Source organism: Stegostoma tigrinum, chromosome 17 (genome assembly GCF_030684315.1).
Source record: "Stegostoma tigrinum isolate sSteTig4 chromosome 17, sSteTig4.hap1, whole genome shotgun sequence".
In the NCBI taxonomy this organism is placed as follows: Eukaryota; Metazoa; Chordata; class Chondrichthyes; order Orectolobiformes; family Stegostomatidae; genus Stegostoma; species Stegostoma tigrinum.
In genome coordinates, this window is record NC_081370.1 from 12022171 (window position 1) to 12038068 (window position 15898).

A 15898-nucleotide genomic window follows, 5' to 3' on the forward strand; every position below is an offset into this window, starting at 1 on the left:
AGAGAATGACGTTTGCCTCTCTCCAATCTTTTGGCACTATACCCTTGGACAGTGAGGATGAAAAGATCGTCGCCAAAGGCCCTGAGATCTTTTCCCTTGCTTCCCACAGAATCCTTGGATAAACCCATCAGGCCTAGGGGACTTATCTATCTTCAACTTCCTCAAAATTCCTAGCACATCTTCCTTACTAACATCAACCTCCTCTAGCCTACCAGCCTGTTTCACACTGTCCTCCTCTACAACTAGGTCCCTCTCAGTTCAGAATACCAAAGAAAAGTATTCATTAAGGACCTTTCCTATCTCTTCAGGCTCCGTGCACAAATTCCCTTTACTGCATCTATCCCTATCAACATCCAGGGGTTTACATTGACCAGAAACTGGACCCACCATATAATATAGTGACTACGAGAGCAGGTCAGAGGCTGGGAATACTGCAGTGAGTAACTCACCTCCTGATTCCCTAGAGCCTGTCCACCATCAATAAGGCACAGGTCAGGTGTCTCATGGAACCACATCCACAAACATCCTATCCTTCCACCACCAATGTTCAGTAGCAGCAGTGTATACTGTATCTACAAGATGCATTGCAGAACTTCACCCAAAAACCCTCAGACAGCGCCTTACAAACCCATGACCATTTCTAGAAACACAAGGGCAGCAGATACATGGGACCACCACTCACTATCCTTAATTGGAAATATATCGTCATTCCTTCAGTGTCATTGGTTGAAAATCCTGCAATTCCCTGTTTAACAGCATTGTGGATCAACTGATAGCACATGGACAGCAGTGGTCCAAAAGAGCAGCTCATCACCACCTTCTCAAGGGCAACTAGGGATTGGCAATAAATGCTGGGCCCAGACAGTAATAGCCATGTCTTGTGCAAAAATAAAAATTAAAATCTCCCACTGGTCCCCTGACTCTGGAGGCAAACTCCCACTCAGTCCATAAATCCAACCTGAGGCTGGAGGAGGGATCACTGAGGAAGCTAGTCCCCTTTCTAAAAACATTGAAACTAGGAGCAGGAGTAGGCCATTCAGCCCTTTGAGCCTGCTCCACCATTTAGTATGATTGTTCATGGTCATCCAACTTAGTAGCCTTTTTTTCTCACCCGTACCCTTTGTCCCTAATAACTATATATAACTCCAGCTTGAAAACATTCAATGTATTGGCCTCAATCTTTTTCTGTGACTGAGAATTCCCATCACTCATAGGGTGAAGACATTTCTCCTTATCTTTAGACTGGGATCCCTGGGTCTGGACTCATCGATCATTGGAAATATCTTTCCTGTGTTCACTGTCTCGACCTGTTGTAATTCTATAGGTCTCAATGAGATTGCCCTCTTCGTTCTTTTAAATTCAAGTGAATATAGTAGTAACCGATTCAGTGTCTCCTCATACATCAGTCCTGCCCTCCCCTCCCTGAAGTGAGGTCCTCTTTAAAGAATGCCTTTCTTCTCACAGGGATGTGAAAGTGGAGGAAGGGTCGAAGATTGATGTTTGGGAGATTCTCCAGAATGCCCCGCCCTCTCAGTATGAGAAGATAGCTTTCCAGTATGGAATCACAGACCTACGTGGGATGCTGAAGCGTCTGAAACGAATGAGGAAGGATGAGAAGAAAGGCACAGGTTTGAAGAAGGGAATGTGAAGGAGAGGGTGCTGGAGCAGTGCGGAAAGGGATCGGGGTGGTGATGGGGACGCATTTCGTAATGTTTCCACACGTTCTTGTTTTCTCTGTATGTCCCCAACCAGCCTTCCTGACCAAGTTAGGTGGGGCCTACCAGGTGGACAAGGGCCAGAAGCTGAAGCTGATGGTGGAAGTGGCCAATCCAGATGCACAGGTGAAGTGGCTGAAGAATGGCCAAGAGCTGCATCCCAGTGGCAGGTCAGCAGGATTGGGGGTTTGGGGGTTAACAACTGGACATAGACCCAATGGGGGTTGGAAGATGGAGATAACCCCTTCACTGGGGGCAACAACAATACACAAACTCCTGCTAGGCATACAACTTTACATCAACCCCATGGTGGGGCAACAAGTGAAATAAACCCTAGGGCGGGATTCCATGTGGGGAAGGGATCGGGGAAGTTTGGTGGCGGTGGAGCACTGTCCATAACCTCAGGGGCAATGAACTGTCTGTTGACCTGGGGCAGGGTCCTGTTTTGTGGGAGTGAGGGCAATTGAGCAGAATGAAGGGGGGTGAGGGTGAGTGAGGTTGAATCGGTAAGTGAGGGTGAGTGAGTAAGAGAGGTTGAGTGAGTAAAAGGAGAGTTAGTGAGTGGTGGGAGGGAGTTACTCAATGAGGGAGAGTGAGTGAGGAAGAATGACTTGGGTTGTGTGAGGGGAGTGAGTGATGGAGGCAGTGAGTGAGGAGGAGTGAATTAGTGAAGGCAGAGTGAGGGAAAGTGAAGGCAGTGAGTGAGGGCAGATGGTTATCATAGGTTGAAGGAGTGACAGTAACAGTAGTGACTGTGACACAGCGCTGAGTGGAAGGGAAGTGCCACATGGAATCAGCCTGTGGTCTGGGAGGGACCTTCTGGGGCGGGAAGGCAGATTGGGATTGGCCAGTATTGGTCACTGTGTGAGGGGTCACATTGAGAGAAGGGGAACTGCAACTGTTTAATTCCTGTTGTCCTCCTAATCTCTGACACTGTCTCTATCTCTCTCTTACTCTGTGTCTCTGTCCCTTGGTCCTGGATTCACTTGTTCATCATCCAATTGACTGACTCCAAACTGATAACAAACACAGCAAGTACGTGAATACTGTCATCTCAATCAGGACCAGTAAAATCCCGGGCCAGGGGTAAACCCTGTTTGGGGGTAATTGCAGGGCGATGGTATTCATGGGACATGGGACATGGGACGAATATGTAGCTGGAGGTGAGAATTGAGATATTAGTAAATGAAGTGGGTGCAATATTTGTGGGTCAGTTTGGAAGCATTTACAAGTGGAGGTGTTTGTGGGTGGGGATACTTATGGATGAAACTGGGCATTTGAGGGTGGGGTATATGCAGGTAACATGAGGTTATTTGCAGGTGATTTGGGGATAATTGAGAGTAGCATATTTGTGGGTAATGTGGGGGTACTTGTGTATGACATGGGGGCATTTGAGGGCAGGGTTTTTGCAAGGTTGTTGAAGGTGGTGGGGTATTTGTAGGTGGAAGTTTGCTGGGGCACAGGGTGGTTAATAGGTTTGGTTTGTGTTATCAGGTTTATCTTTGAGAACATTGGGAACAAGCGGATGCTGACGATTAATCACTGCTCACTGGCTGATGATGCAGCTTATAAGTGTGTACTGGGAGACGAGAAGACTACCACAGAGCTCTTTGTTAGAGGTACTGTCAGAAACCCCGACACCCCCCTCCCCCACCTATCACCCCAACCAATACCACCACCACCGCCTGCCCCAAACCACCCCAAGCCTGAGCTCATCATGACCTTCACTCTGACCCAAACCTGACCCGATCATGGACGTCAATCCTGACTCCAAACCAACCCAGAGCCTTTATGCCCCTGCCCCTGACCCCCAACCTGACTCCTGTCAGAAACCCTCTCCATGATCCTGCCCTTGCCACAGTCCTGGCCCTGACCTACATCCTGAGGGTGTAGCCCTCACTTAAAGGGAATATGCCTTCTCTGGGAGGAGGGTCCATCATTCTGTCAGAGGGACCCTCAATGAGGGGGAAAGGCCGTCTGAAAGGGGTCGATGCCCTCATTGATGTGGAGGGGCCCTCATTGATGGCAAGGAGCTGTTACTGTGGTGAAGGACCCTCACTGGTGAGAGTAGCTGTGTGTCCATTATTTACTGACTGTTGTTTTCCACGACAGAGCCCCCGGTGCTAATCACTCACCCCCTTGAGGATCAGGTGGTAATGGTGGGCCAGAGAGTGGAGTTTGAGCTCGAGGTGTCTGAGGAAGGGGCTCTTGTCAAGTGGTAAGAAGCGCACTAAATCCATGCACTATAAGACAAACAAGACACCCAAGTGTTATAAATCCATCTCACAGCTGGACTTTATAAAACCACCTCACTGTAGTGAGAGCAGTCATGTTGTACATTACTAACCCATCACACGCTAGTGTGGGTAATACGTATACCACTGTGTCAGCTATTACTAACCCATCGCACTGTAGCAAGTGCATGACAGCTAGACATTTAAAAACCGAAAGAACTGTGGTGCTGTAAATCTGGAACAAAAACAGAAGTTGCTGGAAAGCTCAGCAGATCTGGCAGCATCTGTGAAGGAAAAAGCAGAGTTAACGTTTTAGGTCCGGTGATCCGGGGGTTCTGAGGAAGGGTCACCGGATGCGAAATGTTAACTCTGTTTGTTTTTGTTACAGCTAGACATTTACTGGTTTCACTGTCTTGTGGCACTTCCAATTTGTGTTACCTGGCCTTGTGATTGTTCCCTTTAATTGCCCTGAATTCCTCGTAAAATTGGTTAGGGCCTAGTCTTCCTCAGTTTCCAGTTATGCTATTCCTTTGTTCCTTTGACTACCTATTGGTCATGGCAGTATAGGGAGAAGTGACGTGCAGGAGTTTGGAGGCTTATGTGACGTTGTTGTGACTTCTTATTTTGTATGCAGGGAACGGAATGGCCAGGAGCTGAGACGGGAGGAGACTTTCAAATACCGCTTCAAAAAAGATGGCAAAAAACATGTTCTGTTCATCAATGAGGCCACCAAAGAGGATACTGGTCACTACACTGCCAAAACCAATGGAGACCAGTCTGTGGCTGAGCTCCTGGTCCAAGGTAACAGGAGGAAGAGGTGGGGAGTGCTGGACCCAAGGCAACCACTCCATCAGCTTCTCCTTGTACTGTCTCAAACTGCCCCTTCTTCCATCAGTGATGGATGAGCATAGATTGGCATCTCCTGAATAAATAGGTCCTCTTGGACTGACGTGGACTGTCTGTCCTGGTAACTTATGAACAGGTCCTGAATTGGGACAATATAGATCAGACCTGCAGCCACCCCTGCCCCTTTACTGATGTTCCCAACTTCGAATGCAATGTCTCTGACTTATGTAGTGTCGGGTTACTCACAGTCCAGATCTACAGACCCAGCCCAGGAATTTGGGCTTTGAACCATGTTGTAAATCATTAGATCTACAAAACCGTAATAGGGAGAAGCTGTTCCTGTTTGGAAAAGGAACAAGAACGAGAGGGCATAAATTTAAAGTGATGTGCAAAAAAGCAAGAGTGGTGTGAAAGAGGATTTTTCATTCGGTAAGGAGTTAGGGCCTAGAATACACCATCTGGAAATGTGGTGGAGGTAGGTTTAACTGAGTCATTCAAGAAGATATTAGATGATTATTTGGATTGAAGTGTGAAACTTCTTCATAGGAAGAGGGTACATTTCAGTGAGCTCTAAAAGTGAGCTGGAATTGAAGATTGTTAGGTAAAACTGGAATCAAACAAAGCAACAATAATTTAGATGGGGACTACATATGTTCTCAGGGTGACCACAGGGAAGCATTCCAAAAATGTGATTTTCTGAATTAGTAAGGATATAAGCCAAAATATCCACTAACACCCAAAAACAGGAGCAGCATCACGCTATTGAATTAATCTATAGGCTGTGGTAGAGGCAACACACTGATTGCAAACACAAGTCCAACCAAGCTGGCACTTACAAAAGTCTGCCCAGACCTGGAAAGTCAAAGGATTTGAACTGGTGTTAGTGCTGGAATTCAGTCTGAGAGTGAGATTTAACCTGGAACCTAGGCAAGAATAGACCAACACAAATGGAGCAGATTGTAAGGTTTCCTGAAGACCTGGATGCAGTGCCAGAAGACATTTAATGACATCACAAGATCAGTTAATGCATCTTTAAGTGACCTATCCTTATTAAACCTCACGCACTGTTCAATACACCACAACTCAACCAAACAACAACATATTAAGCAGATCGCAAATCTGGCATTTATATCCTACATCCCATAACAATTCAAATCTCATGTTGTTATAATTCCAGCTGTTGATACTACTGGACAAGTTAGATTCCAGAATGACATCTGACTTGATGGATCTTTTTATTAAATTTAACTGAAGATCTCTCACAGAAGTACAAGCCTGTAGATCTGCAGTTTTGGTTTTAACAAAGCAAAAAAATAAAATAAACCAAACCAAGCTATCAAAGATTGAAAATTTGGAAGATTTAAAAACACAGCAAAACAAAATCCCATCACTTGGCATTTTGATTAATTATAAAGAAATTCCTTCCCTATCAAAACTATAGGTTTGACTTCATAGCTTCTTCTGAGTGCCGGTCCTGTGAGCTGTGATGTCTTTTCTCTTGAGCACTCACACAACTGAGAGCTTTGACTTTGTCAGTCTTTTGAAAACCTGCAGAGTTTTAACCAAACACTGCTGGCCTGGAAGGCTCTCAAACGACACTCTTTCACTCAGGTAACTGCACTTCTGCCTGGTTTGTTGAGGAAATCCTTTACGTCCGGGCAGAATTTTTCAGCGATGTCACACCACACCCTTCAGTAGATTTCAACGACTTTAAACAAAGCTAGAAACCATGACACAATTCCACCGTTGCAGCAAAAAGCAGTAGCAAATTTCCGAGCTGGTGAGATTGACCTATGACAGGACACTGGCCCTATATTCTCTAGAGTTTTGAAGAATGGGAGGTGATTTCATTGAAGTTTATTAAATCCTAACTGGGCTTGACAGGGTAGATACAGGAAAAGTGTTTCCTCCTGAATGAAGGGGATGGGAGGGTTTGGGGCCTCGAATCTGGGGACAGAGGCTCAAAATGAGAGTCAAGCTGTTTGGTAGGAATTTCTTCTCTCAGAAGGGTCTGAATCTTTGCACTCTTTGCCACAGATGGCTGTGGAGGCTCTGTCATTGTGTGTTTAAGTCCGATGCCAGTTGACTTCTAGGTATGAAAGATCTCAGCAGATCTGGGGATGGTGCAGGAATGTGGTGCAGAGAGAAAAGGTGAGCAATGATTGCCATCGAATGGTGGAGTGGGTTCACGGGGCTGAATGACCTTTTCCTTGTCCGATTTCGACCACGGTCAGGAAAGTCATTTATGTACATACAAAAGTACTTTCAGCATATAATAAGGGTCCTTGTGGACTGCTGAATGTGTGTTCAGCCATGTAGGGTTCAGAGCTGGACAATGTCAAGCTCCAAAATGACAACCCTCCTGAACTGCATACTTCCAGCTGTAACCCCCTACATGAAGATGAATATCGGAGCCAAAAATGGCATCTTGCACAGCTCACATCAGACACAGACATGACTGTCTGAGGCCTCTCCAGGAGAACAATGACACTTGGGCATAAGGTAGTGAGGAGTTGAATTTCACTACCATTAAGGTTAAAATGAGACAAAAAGACGTTTCTGAAAATCATTGTCTTCATTATAGCTGGATGGAGAATGTACAAAGGAGACCTAACAAAGAGGAAAGTGTCTGAGAATAGTCTAGTGGCTCACATAATGAGGAACAGAGATCATTTAATATCTTAAGAATATTTGGAAGAATGTAAGATAGGCTTTAAAATATTTTTGTGGAGCTAGAGGTGGCAGCTCTGGCAGGAAGCAAGTCCCTTGCATCTGTCTTCATGGGACAAGGGGATGCTGCCCACATGAAGTGGAGTAATGATATTAGAGCCGATAAAAATCAATCAACTTAGATCTATTAAAATAGCGATCGTCAAAATGAAACATTGATGGTAGGCTGCCTCTGTGCTGAGTGAGGACTGTAAGGATGGTGAAACTGCATGGGCTCTAACCTTTGCTTGTATGTTCACTACAGAAAAGACTTGTTAACAAATAAAAGGCATGGGATTAAAGGGATTGTGGCAGCAGGATAATGGATGAACTGTGGGCTAGGAGATAAAGTTTTGGGGTGAACGGTTGATATTCAGACTGCAGTGATGTTCCCGTAAGATCAGCACTGTGACCACTGCTGTTTGTGAGATATTTGAATGAGCTTGATTTGGTTATACTCTCATGTATTCTTCTGTTCCTGCAGAGAAACAGCTGGAGGTTTATCAGGATATTGCAGATCTGACAGTGAAGGCTGAGGAACAGGCTGTCTTCAAGTGTGAAGTGTCTGATGAGAAAGTCAAAGGGACGTGGCTTAAGAATGGTGTGGAAGTCATTCCCAATGATAGAATGCAAATCACACACACTGGCAGGTAAATCATTGTGGATATGTCAGAGCAAGAACAAGAGTGGCTGGCATTGGTGTCTGGTCTTGTGAGTTTGGCATCTGGTGGGTTAATTACATTTTGCCTTCAAATCTTATTTCTGGCAGTTTCCCCACTATTGAAGTAAAACTGACTGATCCATAATTACTAGGTTTCTCCTTACAACATTTCTTGAACAAGGGTGTAATGTTTATGTTTCTCCAGTCCTCTGGCACCTCCCTTGATTTTAGGGAAGACTGAAAGATAATGGCCAGCGCCTTTGTAGTCCCCATTCTCACTTTTTCCCTTAATATTCTCAGGCGTATCTTGTCTGGTCACAGAATCAGAGAGTCATACAGCACAGAAATAGACCCAAACTAAGCTAATCCCACTTGCCTGCATTTTACCTGTATCTCTAAACCTTTCCTATTTCTGTATATCTAAATGTCTTGTAAATGTTGTAACTGCACCTGCATCCACCATTTCTTCTGGCAGTACTTTCCACATATGAACCATCCTCTGTGTGAAAAAGTTGCCCCTCAAACCCCTTTAAATTTTTCCTCTCAAAAATATGCCCTGTTGTTTTGAACTCCCCTACACTAGGGAAAATACCTTTGTTATTCACGTTACCTATGCCCCTTATGATTTTATAAACCTCTGTAAATTTATCCCTCAATCTCTCAAGCTCCAGTTAAAAAAATCCTGCCTATCCAGCCTCTCCATATAACGCAAACCATCCAGTCTCAGCAAGATCCTGGTAAATGTTTTCTGCACCCTCTCCAATTTAAAAATATCCTTCCTGTAGCAGGGCGACTAGAACTGTACACAATATTCCAAAAATGGCCTCACCAAAGTCCTGTACAACTGCAACATGGAGTCACAACACCTAAAATCAGTGGTCTGAGCAATGAAGGCAGGCGTGTAGAATGCCCTCTTCACCATCATATCTACCTGTGATGCAACTTTCAAAGAACTGTACACCTGAACTCTGGGTCTCTCTGTTCAACAGCACTCCCCGCGGCCCTACTATTCATTGTATAAGTCCTGCCTTTGTTTGTCTTACCAAAAATACAACACCTTGCATTTATCTAAATTAAACTTCATCTGCCACTTTCAGCCCATTGGCCCAATTGATCAAGATCCCTCTGTAATCTTAGATAACCTTCTTCACTGCCCACTATAGCACTAATTTTGGTGTCATCTGCAAACATATTAACCATGTTTCCTAAATTCTCATCCAAGTTAACATAAATGACAAACAAGGAAGGACCCAGCACTGATCCCTGCGGAATACCACTGGTTACAGGTCTCCAGGCTGAAAAATAACCCTCTATCACTATGTTTTGACTCTTACTGGCAGGCTAATTTTGTATCCAGTTGGCTGTGGTCTAACTTTACCGATTAGTCTACCATGCGGAACCTTGTCAAAAGCTTTACTAAAGTCATATAGACAACTTCTACCACTCTGCCCTCGCTATCTTTATTGTCACATCCTTAAAAATCTCAATCTCAATCAAATTTGTGAGACACAATTTCCGACACATAAAGCGATGCTGACTATCCCTAATCAGTCCATGCATCTCCAAATGCATGTAAATCCTATCTCTCAAAATCCCTCCAAACAACTTATCCACCACTGGTGTCACACTTGCTGGTTAAAGTTCCCAGGCTTCTCCTTGCAGCCTTTCTTATTAGCCACCCTCCAGTCTTCCAGCACTTCACCTGTGGCTGTAGATATAAATACTTCTGCTAGGGGTCCCATAATTTCTTCCCTGGCTTCCCATACTATCCTGGGATACACCTGATCAGGTTCTGGAGATTTATCCAACCTTGTGTTTTTTAAGACCTCCAGCATCTCCTCTTTAGTAATATGGTACTGGTATTTATAAGCCTGAAGAAAGCCCACCCAAGACTATCTCACATTTCTGAACATTTCTAATGTCTGAACTTCCACCCTAGTCATCATGAGTTGGGTGGGATCTTCCTGAGTAAAGACAAACACCAAGTATTAAATTAGTACCTCAGCCATGCTGCAGTGTAAATCTCTTTTCTGGTCTCTACTCCTATCGGGCTTTAACTGTTTATTTGCCTAAAGAAGACTGTGGGATTCTCTTTTATAAGAACCGAAAGAACTGCGGATGCTGTAAATCAGGACAAAAACAAAGTTGCTGGAAAAGCTCAGCAGGTCTGGCAGCATCTGTGGAGGAGAGAAAAGAGTTAACACTTTGGGTCCAGTGACACTTCCTCAGAACTGATGGTGGCTGGGAAAATGTCAGTTTATAAGGGGAAAATAGGGAGGTGGGTGGGGTAGGGAGTAAATGATAGGATAAAGCCCAAAGAGAGAGAAAGACAGTTGGACAGACAAAGGAGTTGCTAACGATCAGGCTGGGAGGGTGAGTAGTTGTTAATGGGGACTGTTAGTGACTAACAACAGCGGGTGTGTAGTGGCAGACTATGTGGTAACAAGGCCTGGTGTATGGGGTGGAGGGCTGGGACATGGGGGAGTTTAGGCCCTAAAATTATTGAACTCAATATTGAGTCCATAGGGCTGTATGGTTCCCAAGCGGAAAATGAGGTGTTGTTCCTCCAGTTAGCACTGGGCTTCACTGGAACACTGTAGCAAGCCAGAGACAGAGACATTGGCCAGGGAGCAAGGTGGTGCATTGAAGTGGCATGCAACAGGTAGTTCAGGGTCTTTTTTGCGAGCAGAACGTAGTTGTTATGTGAAGCAGTCACCAAGTCTGTGCTTCATTTCCCCAATGTAGAGGAGACCACATTGTGAGCAGCCAATGCAGTAGCCTAGATTCTTGAAAGCTCAGGTGAAGTGTTGCTTCACCTGGAAGGTATGTTTGTGCCTTTGGATATTGGGGAGGGAGGAAGTAAATGGGCAGCTGCCTGTCTCTTTTCATGCTGTCACTTCACTTCTTTTATCTGTTTTGTCACCTCACCTCTGACCATTCTATAACCATTTTGGTTTCAATTGTACTTTCCACCTGACACCTATTCTAACCACAGTGTCCGGTGCTGTGCCACAAGGATCAGTACTGGGACACTTATTGTTTTTTATATACATAAATGATAAAGATGAAAATGTGGAGAAAATTAAGCAAATTTGCAGATGACACCAAGATTGATTCAGTGGTCAATAACAAAGAAGATGGTGGTAGGTTACAGGAAAATGTATTGGTCAAAATGGGCAGACCACGTGAATAATACTGATAAACATAAAATGATGCACCTTTGAATAGTACAACTAGATTCAAGAACAGCTTCCTCCCCACTGTTATCAGACTTTTGAACAGATCTCTCAAATGTTAATTCTGATTTCTCTCCCTGCACCTTCTCTGTGGCAGTAAAATGATATTCTACAATCTATTCTGCTACCCTGATGCATTTTGTATGGTGTGATCTACCTGTATAGCACGCAAAACAATACCTTTCACCATACCTTAGTACTTGTGACAACAATAATTCAGTGAATCAAATTTGGAACAAGAAACTAGATGAAGGAGTATTTAATGAATGACAGGACACTGGGTAGCCTACAGGAACAGAGGGATTTTGGAGTAACTATTCATAGATCCCTGAAGTTGGCAGAGCACATGAGTAGAATAGTTAAGAAGGCATTTGGAACATGTGCTTTCATGGGGACATGATTGAGGTGTCTAAAATCATGAGGGTATGGACAGATGTGAGTAGGGAGCAGCTGTTCCTCTTGGTTGGCGGTCAGTCACAAGAGAGGCCTTGCCTTTTCCTTGCAAGGGAATATACCTCAACTCTATCTAAACCATTTCTTCTTTCATCATTTAGCTACTAGTATTTCTGCCAATTTTTGATTCCAGTTTATTCAACCGAGATCCATTTTAACTTCATTGAGCTTGGCCTCCTGCAGACAGCATTACTTACACTGAATCATTCATTTTTGTTTTCCACAGTCTCCCTAAAGCTTTTGGTACAATGATCACTGTCCCCTGAATTCTTGATCTATTTGGTCCACCTCAATCCCAAGGTTTAGCAGTTTTTAGTTTAATCACTCATGGGATCTGGGCTTTGCTAGCTAGCCAGCATTTATTTCCCATCCCTAGTTGCTATTGAGAAGGTGGTAGTGAGCTACCTTCTTGAGCTGCTGCAATCCATCTGTTGTATGTAGACACACAATTCTGTCAGGGTGGAAATTCCAGGATTTTGACCCAGCAAAAATGAAGAAACAATGACGTATTTCCAAATCAGGATGATGAGTGGCTTAGAGGGGAACTTGCCATGTATCTGCTGCCCTTGTCCTCCTAGATTGAAATGATCATGGGTTTGAAAGATGCTGACTCCTTAGAGCATCTTCAGTAAATTTCTGCATTGTTTCTTGTAGATAGTACCCACTTCTGCTGCTGAGCATTGCTGGTACAGGGAGAGGATGTTATGGATATATGGCTACTTTTTCCTGGATGATATCGATCCCAGTTTGTTCAGTAACCCTTTGTTGACAGGATTAAAACTGTTCTGTCTCCTTAGCAACCTCCCTCTTCCCATCTACCCTTGAAGCCTCCAATCAACACCCTCACACCTGTCTATCATCCTCCTCCTCTCCTACCCCTCTAACACACACCTTCTCCCCCTCATACCCCTCCAATGCCCTTCTTCTCCCCCTCCACACTCATCTTGAAGCCTCCTTCTCCATCCTAAACTATGCCCCCACCAACCTACCACACCCTCTAACCCCGGTCCTCTCTCCTGCACCATCTTTTCAGCCACGTATTCGTCCACCTTACCGTCCTAATTCTGTAGGCCTGCCTGAATGGTATGGATCGGAATTCAAATCCCATATCAGAATTTAAACTCACTTAATTTCAAAAATACGGCAATAGGAAACTACTATCTGTGTTAAAGGTGCCTGTCAATCACCCAGATTTTAATTCATATCTTCCACAGAGGAAAATTGATCCTTTTCCATCCTGGGTTATGAGTCACTCCATGCCCACTGCAATCTGTTTAACTCTTTAACTCTTTAATGGCCAGTTGTATTGAAGGTGGCAGTAAACTACCACCTTTCCAGGACATTTTGTGATGAGCAATAAATGCTAGCCCAGCCAGCGACTGCCACTTCTGGCAGAAAAGAACTTTAGAAATAAAATCACATTAAATTCATTTGTGAGCATATTACCACTGATTTGTCATTTTCCCCATGAACAGATTTGACTAGTTTCCATTCTCTGTTTCATCTCACTGCAGTCACACATACTAATGCTCCAACTGTTGCATTTCTCTTGCATTCAAACATTACATTGAATTAATCACATTCTGATTGTTATTGGATAGATATTCACGCACTGTTAACAACATCTGTCTCCTGGCCTATCCAACATGTCATGGCCTCCTAATGGTCACACCAGATAAGCTGCCTCCTTTCTGACATGTGCTTGTTGCACAAAAATTCCCCATTCAAATCATTCTGCACTTACTGCCTGCTTGTCCAATCCCTGCATTTATGCAAAACAAACACAGAGAATAATGGAGAAAGTCTGAAAATCAGGCAGCATCTGTAGAGACAGAAATAGAGTCAATGTTTCAAGTCTGATGTGAGTCTTCATGATCCGTGCATTTATACAATCTACCACCTCTCAGCTACTGTTTGGACAGGGCCTCAGACACAACTCATTAAGACATTAGTCTTAAAGCCTTCTTTTTATTTCTTAATTCCACCCATTAATAATACATTGCTGTGTTTACCTCTCATTTTTTTCCTCCCTTTTTCTTTCATCCTGAATCACCAAGGCTCCTCCTTTGCATCTACGTTTCCCCATAGATTTACAGTTTGTTATATTATTTTCAGACTCTCTCACTGTTATGTTTGCATTCCTCAGAATCCACAAACTAGTGATTGATAATGTGAGACCTGAAGATGAAGGCGATTACACCTTTGTACCTGAAGGCTTTGCCTTCAACCTCTCAGCCAAGCTGAACTTTCTGGGTAAGCGACTGAGCCTGATGGATTTTGGGAAATTGTCACTGCAGTGAATCCTGAGTGACAGTGCATATTGCAGTAGCATTGGAATGAAGGACATCCACTGACAGTGCTAGTCTTGTCTAGGGACAAATAGTATCATTCAATCCTCATGATTCCAAGCTAATCACTAGTTTTGTTGCTTGATTTTGAGGTGTTAACTGGGGAGTTAATCAAATAATATTAAATGGGCTTCATCATTGTCTTTTAAAAAATTAGTTGGGATGGAATTGATCAATTTGGGCAGACAATGGCTGTTTGTGACATATGTGTCATTTTCCTGTAAGCTGTGCTGATCAGGATGATCTTGTAGCTCGTGGTAGTGTCCTTTCATCTTGACTGGGAGGCCTAGGTAACTGTCCCATCTGCTCTGGAGGTGTCTACTGACATGTCTGAGCAAGATGATTCAAAAAATATCTATCTATCAGAACAATTGAGACTTGTGGGGCAGCGAGTAGTGTCTGCCTCAGAATTAGGGGTTCTGAGTACTAATCACCCTTTCATGATACTGTGTTGCCAAACTAATTTGTAAGTCCGTCTGACATAAGCCAATCACAGAGTCATATTTTGTCTGTCTGCTGTATTGAGGAGTGTGGGAAATTTCTAAGTGAAGAGAGTTTTACAAGTTTTTATTACTTTACTTTAAAGTTGTTTCATTCTCTCTTCCCCACCTTTTTTCTCTCGTTGTTCATCACACCAGAGGTTAAGATTGACTATGTGCCCCAGCAAGGTATGCATTTTGAATTCAATACATAACATGACAGCTGCAGGGCTGAGTCTGTGGAGCAGTAGGGCCAGGGGAACCTGCGGGTCCAGGGACAGGAGAATTGCGGGACTGGGAATGCTGAAGGGGTGGAGCTGCAGTGTTGGGGTTTGGGGGGTTGGGGGAACTGCAGGGATGGGGGTGTACTGCGACAATGGGGATGGGGACATGCAGGGATGGGGATGGGGAGTCTGCGGGGATGGGGATGGGGAGTCTGCGGGGATGGGGATGGGGAGTCTGCGGGGATGGGGATGGGGAGTCTGCGGGGATGGGGATGGGGAGTCTGCGGGGATGGGGATGGGGAGTCTGCGGGGATGGGGATGGGGAATCTGCGGGGATGGGGATAGGGAATCTGCGTGGATGGGGTGGGGGAACCTGTGTGGATGGTGGAGCTGCAGAGTTGGGGTGGGGCTGCTGTGTAGCTGAGGTTGGGAAGCTACATGGATGGGAGTGTGGTGTGGGGATGGGGATCCCACGGGAATGGGGATTGGGCATCTCTGGGGCTGGGGATGGGATCCAGTAGGACTTTTAAGCCAGTATGTTTCTACACTCCACAGATCCCCCCAAAATCCACCTGGACTGTTTTGGCAGAATTCCTGATGCCACAATCGTTGTTGTGGCTGGGAACAAGCTCCGGCTGGATGTGCCTATCACTGGAGACCCAGTCCCTACTGTCATCTGGACTAAGGCTGACCAGGTGGGATCAGGGAAAGGGTGGGTAATGGATAGATGTCCCAGTGGGGAAAAAGTCAGAGAATCAAAATCTATATTCTGAGTCAATTGATGATAGACTATACCCCAGCCACCTATCCACACACACACACACCCATACACAATGATATACACTTCACTACCTTCACGCACAGACACATGCTTACAGCAATATATATGACACACAGACATTTACATGATGGGCACAGTCATATACACTGTACACAGTAAAACCTGTTACATAGTGATATACGCTGTACGCACATTGTACACATTAATGCAGC

The 15898-nt window shown here is 44.5% G+C and overlaps 1 protein-coding gene across 1 annotated transcript in view; it reads left to right on the top strand.

Moving 5' to 3' along the window:
• Positions 1 to 15898, top strand: part of mybpc3 (myosin binding protein C3) — a 70251-nt gene that overhangs the window by 20577 nt on the left and 33776 nt on the right. The window contains exons 10-19 of the mRNA XM_048545718.2: positions 1465 to 1628; positions 1753 to 1885; positions 2748 to 2750; positions 3210 to 3334; positions 3828 to 3933; positions 4584 to 4750; positions 7989 to 8154; positions 14001 to 14107; positions 14841 to 14870; positions 15461 to 15600. Coding sequence (XP_048401675.2) covers positions 1465 to 1628; positions 1753 to 1885; positions 2748 to 2750; positions 3210 to 3334; positions 3828 to 3933; positions 4584 to 4750; positions 7989 to 8154; positions 14001 to 14107; positions 14841 to 14870; positions 15461 to 15600 — 1141 coding nt within the window. The remainder of the gene's footprint in view (positions 1 to 1464; positions 1629 to 1752; positions 1886 to 2747; positions 2751 to 3209; positions 3335 to 3827; positions 3934 to 4583; positions 4751 to 7988; positions 8155 to 14000; positions 14108 to 14840; positions 14871 to 15460; positions 15601 to 15898) is intronic.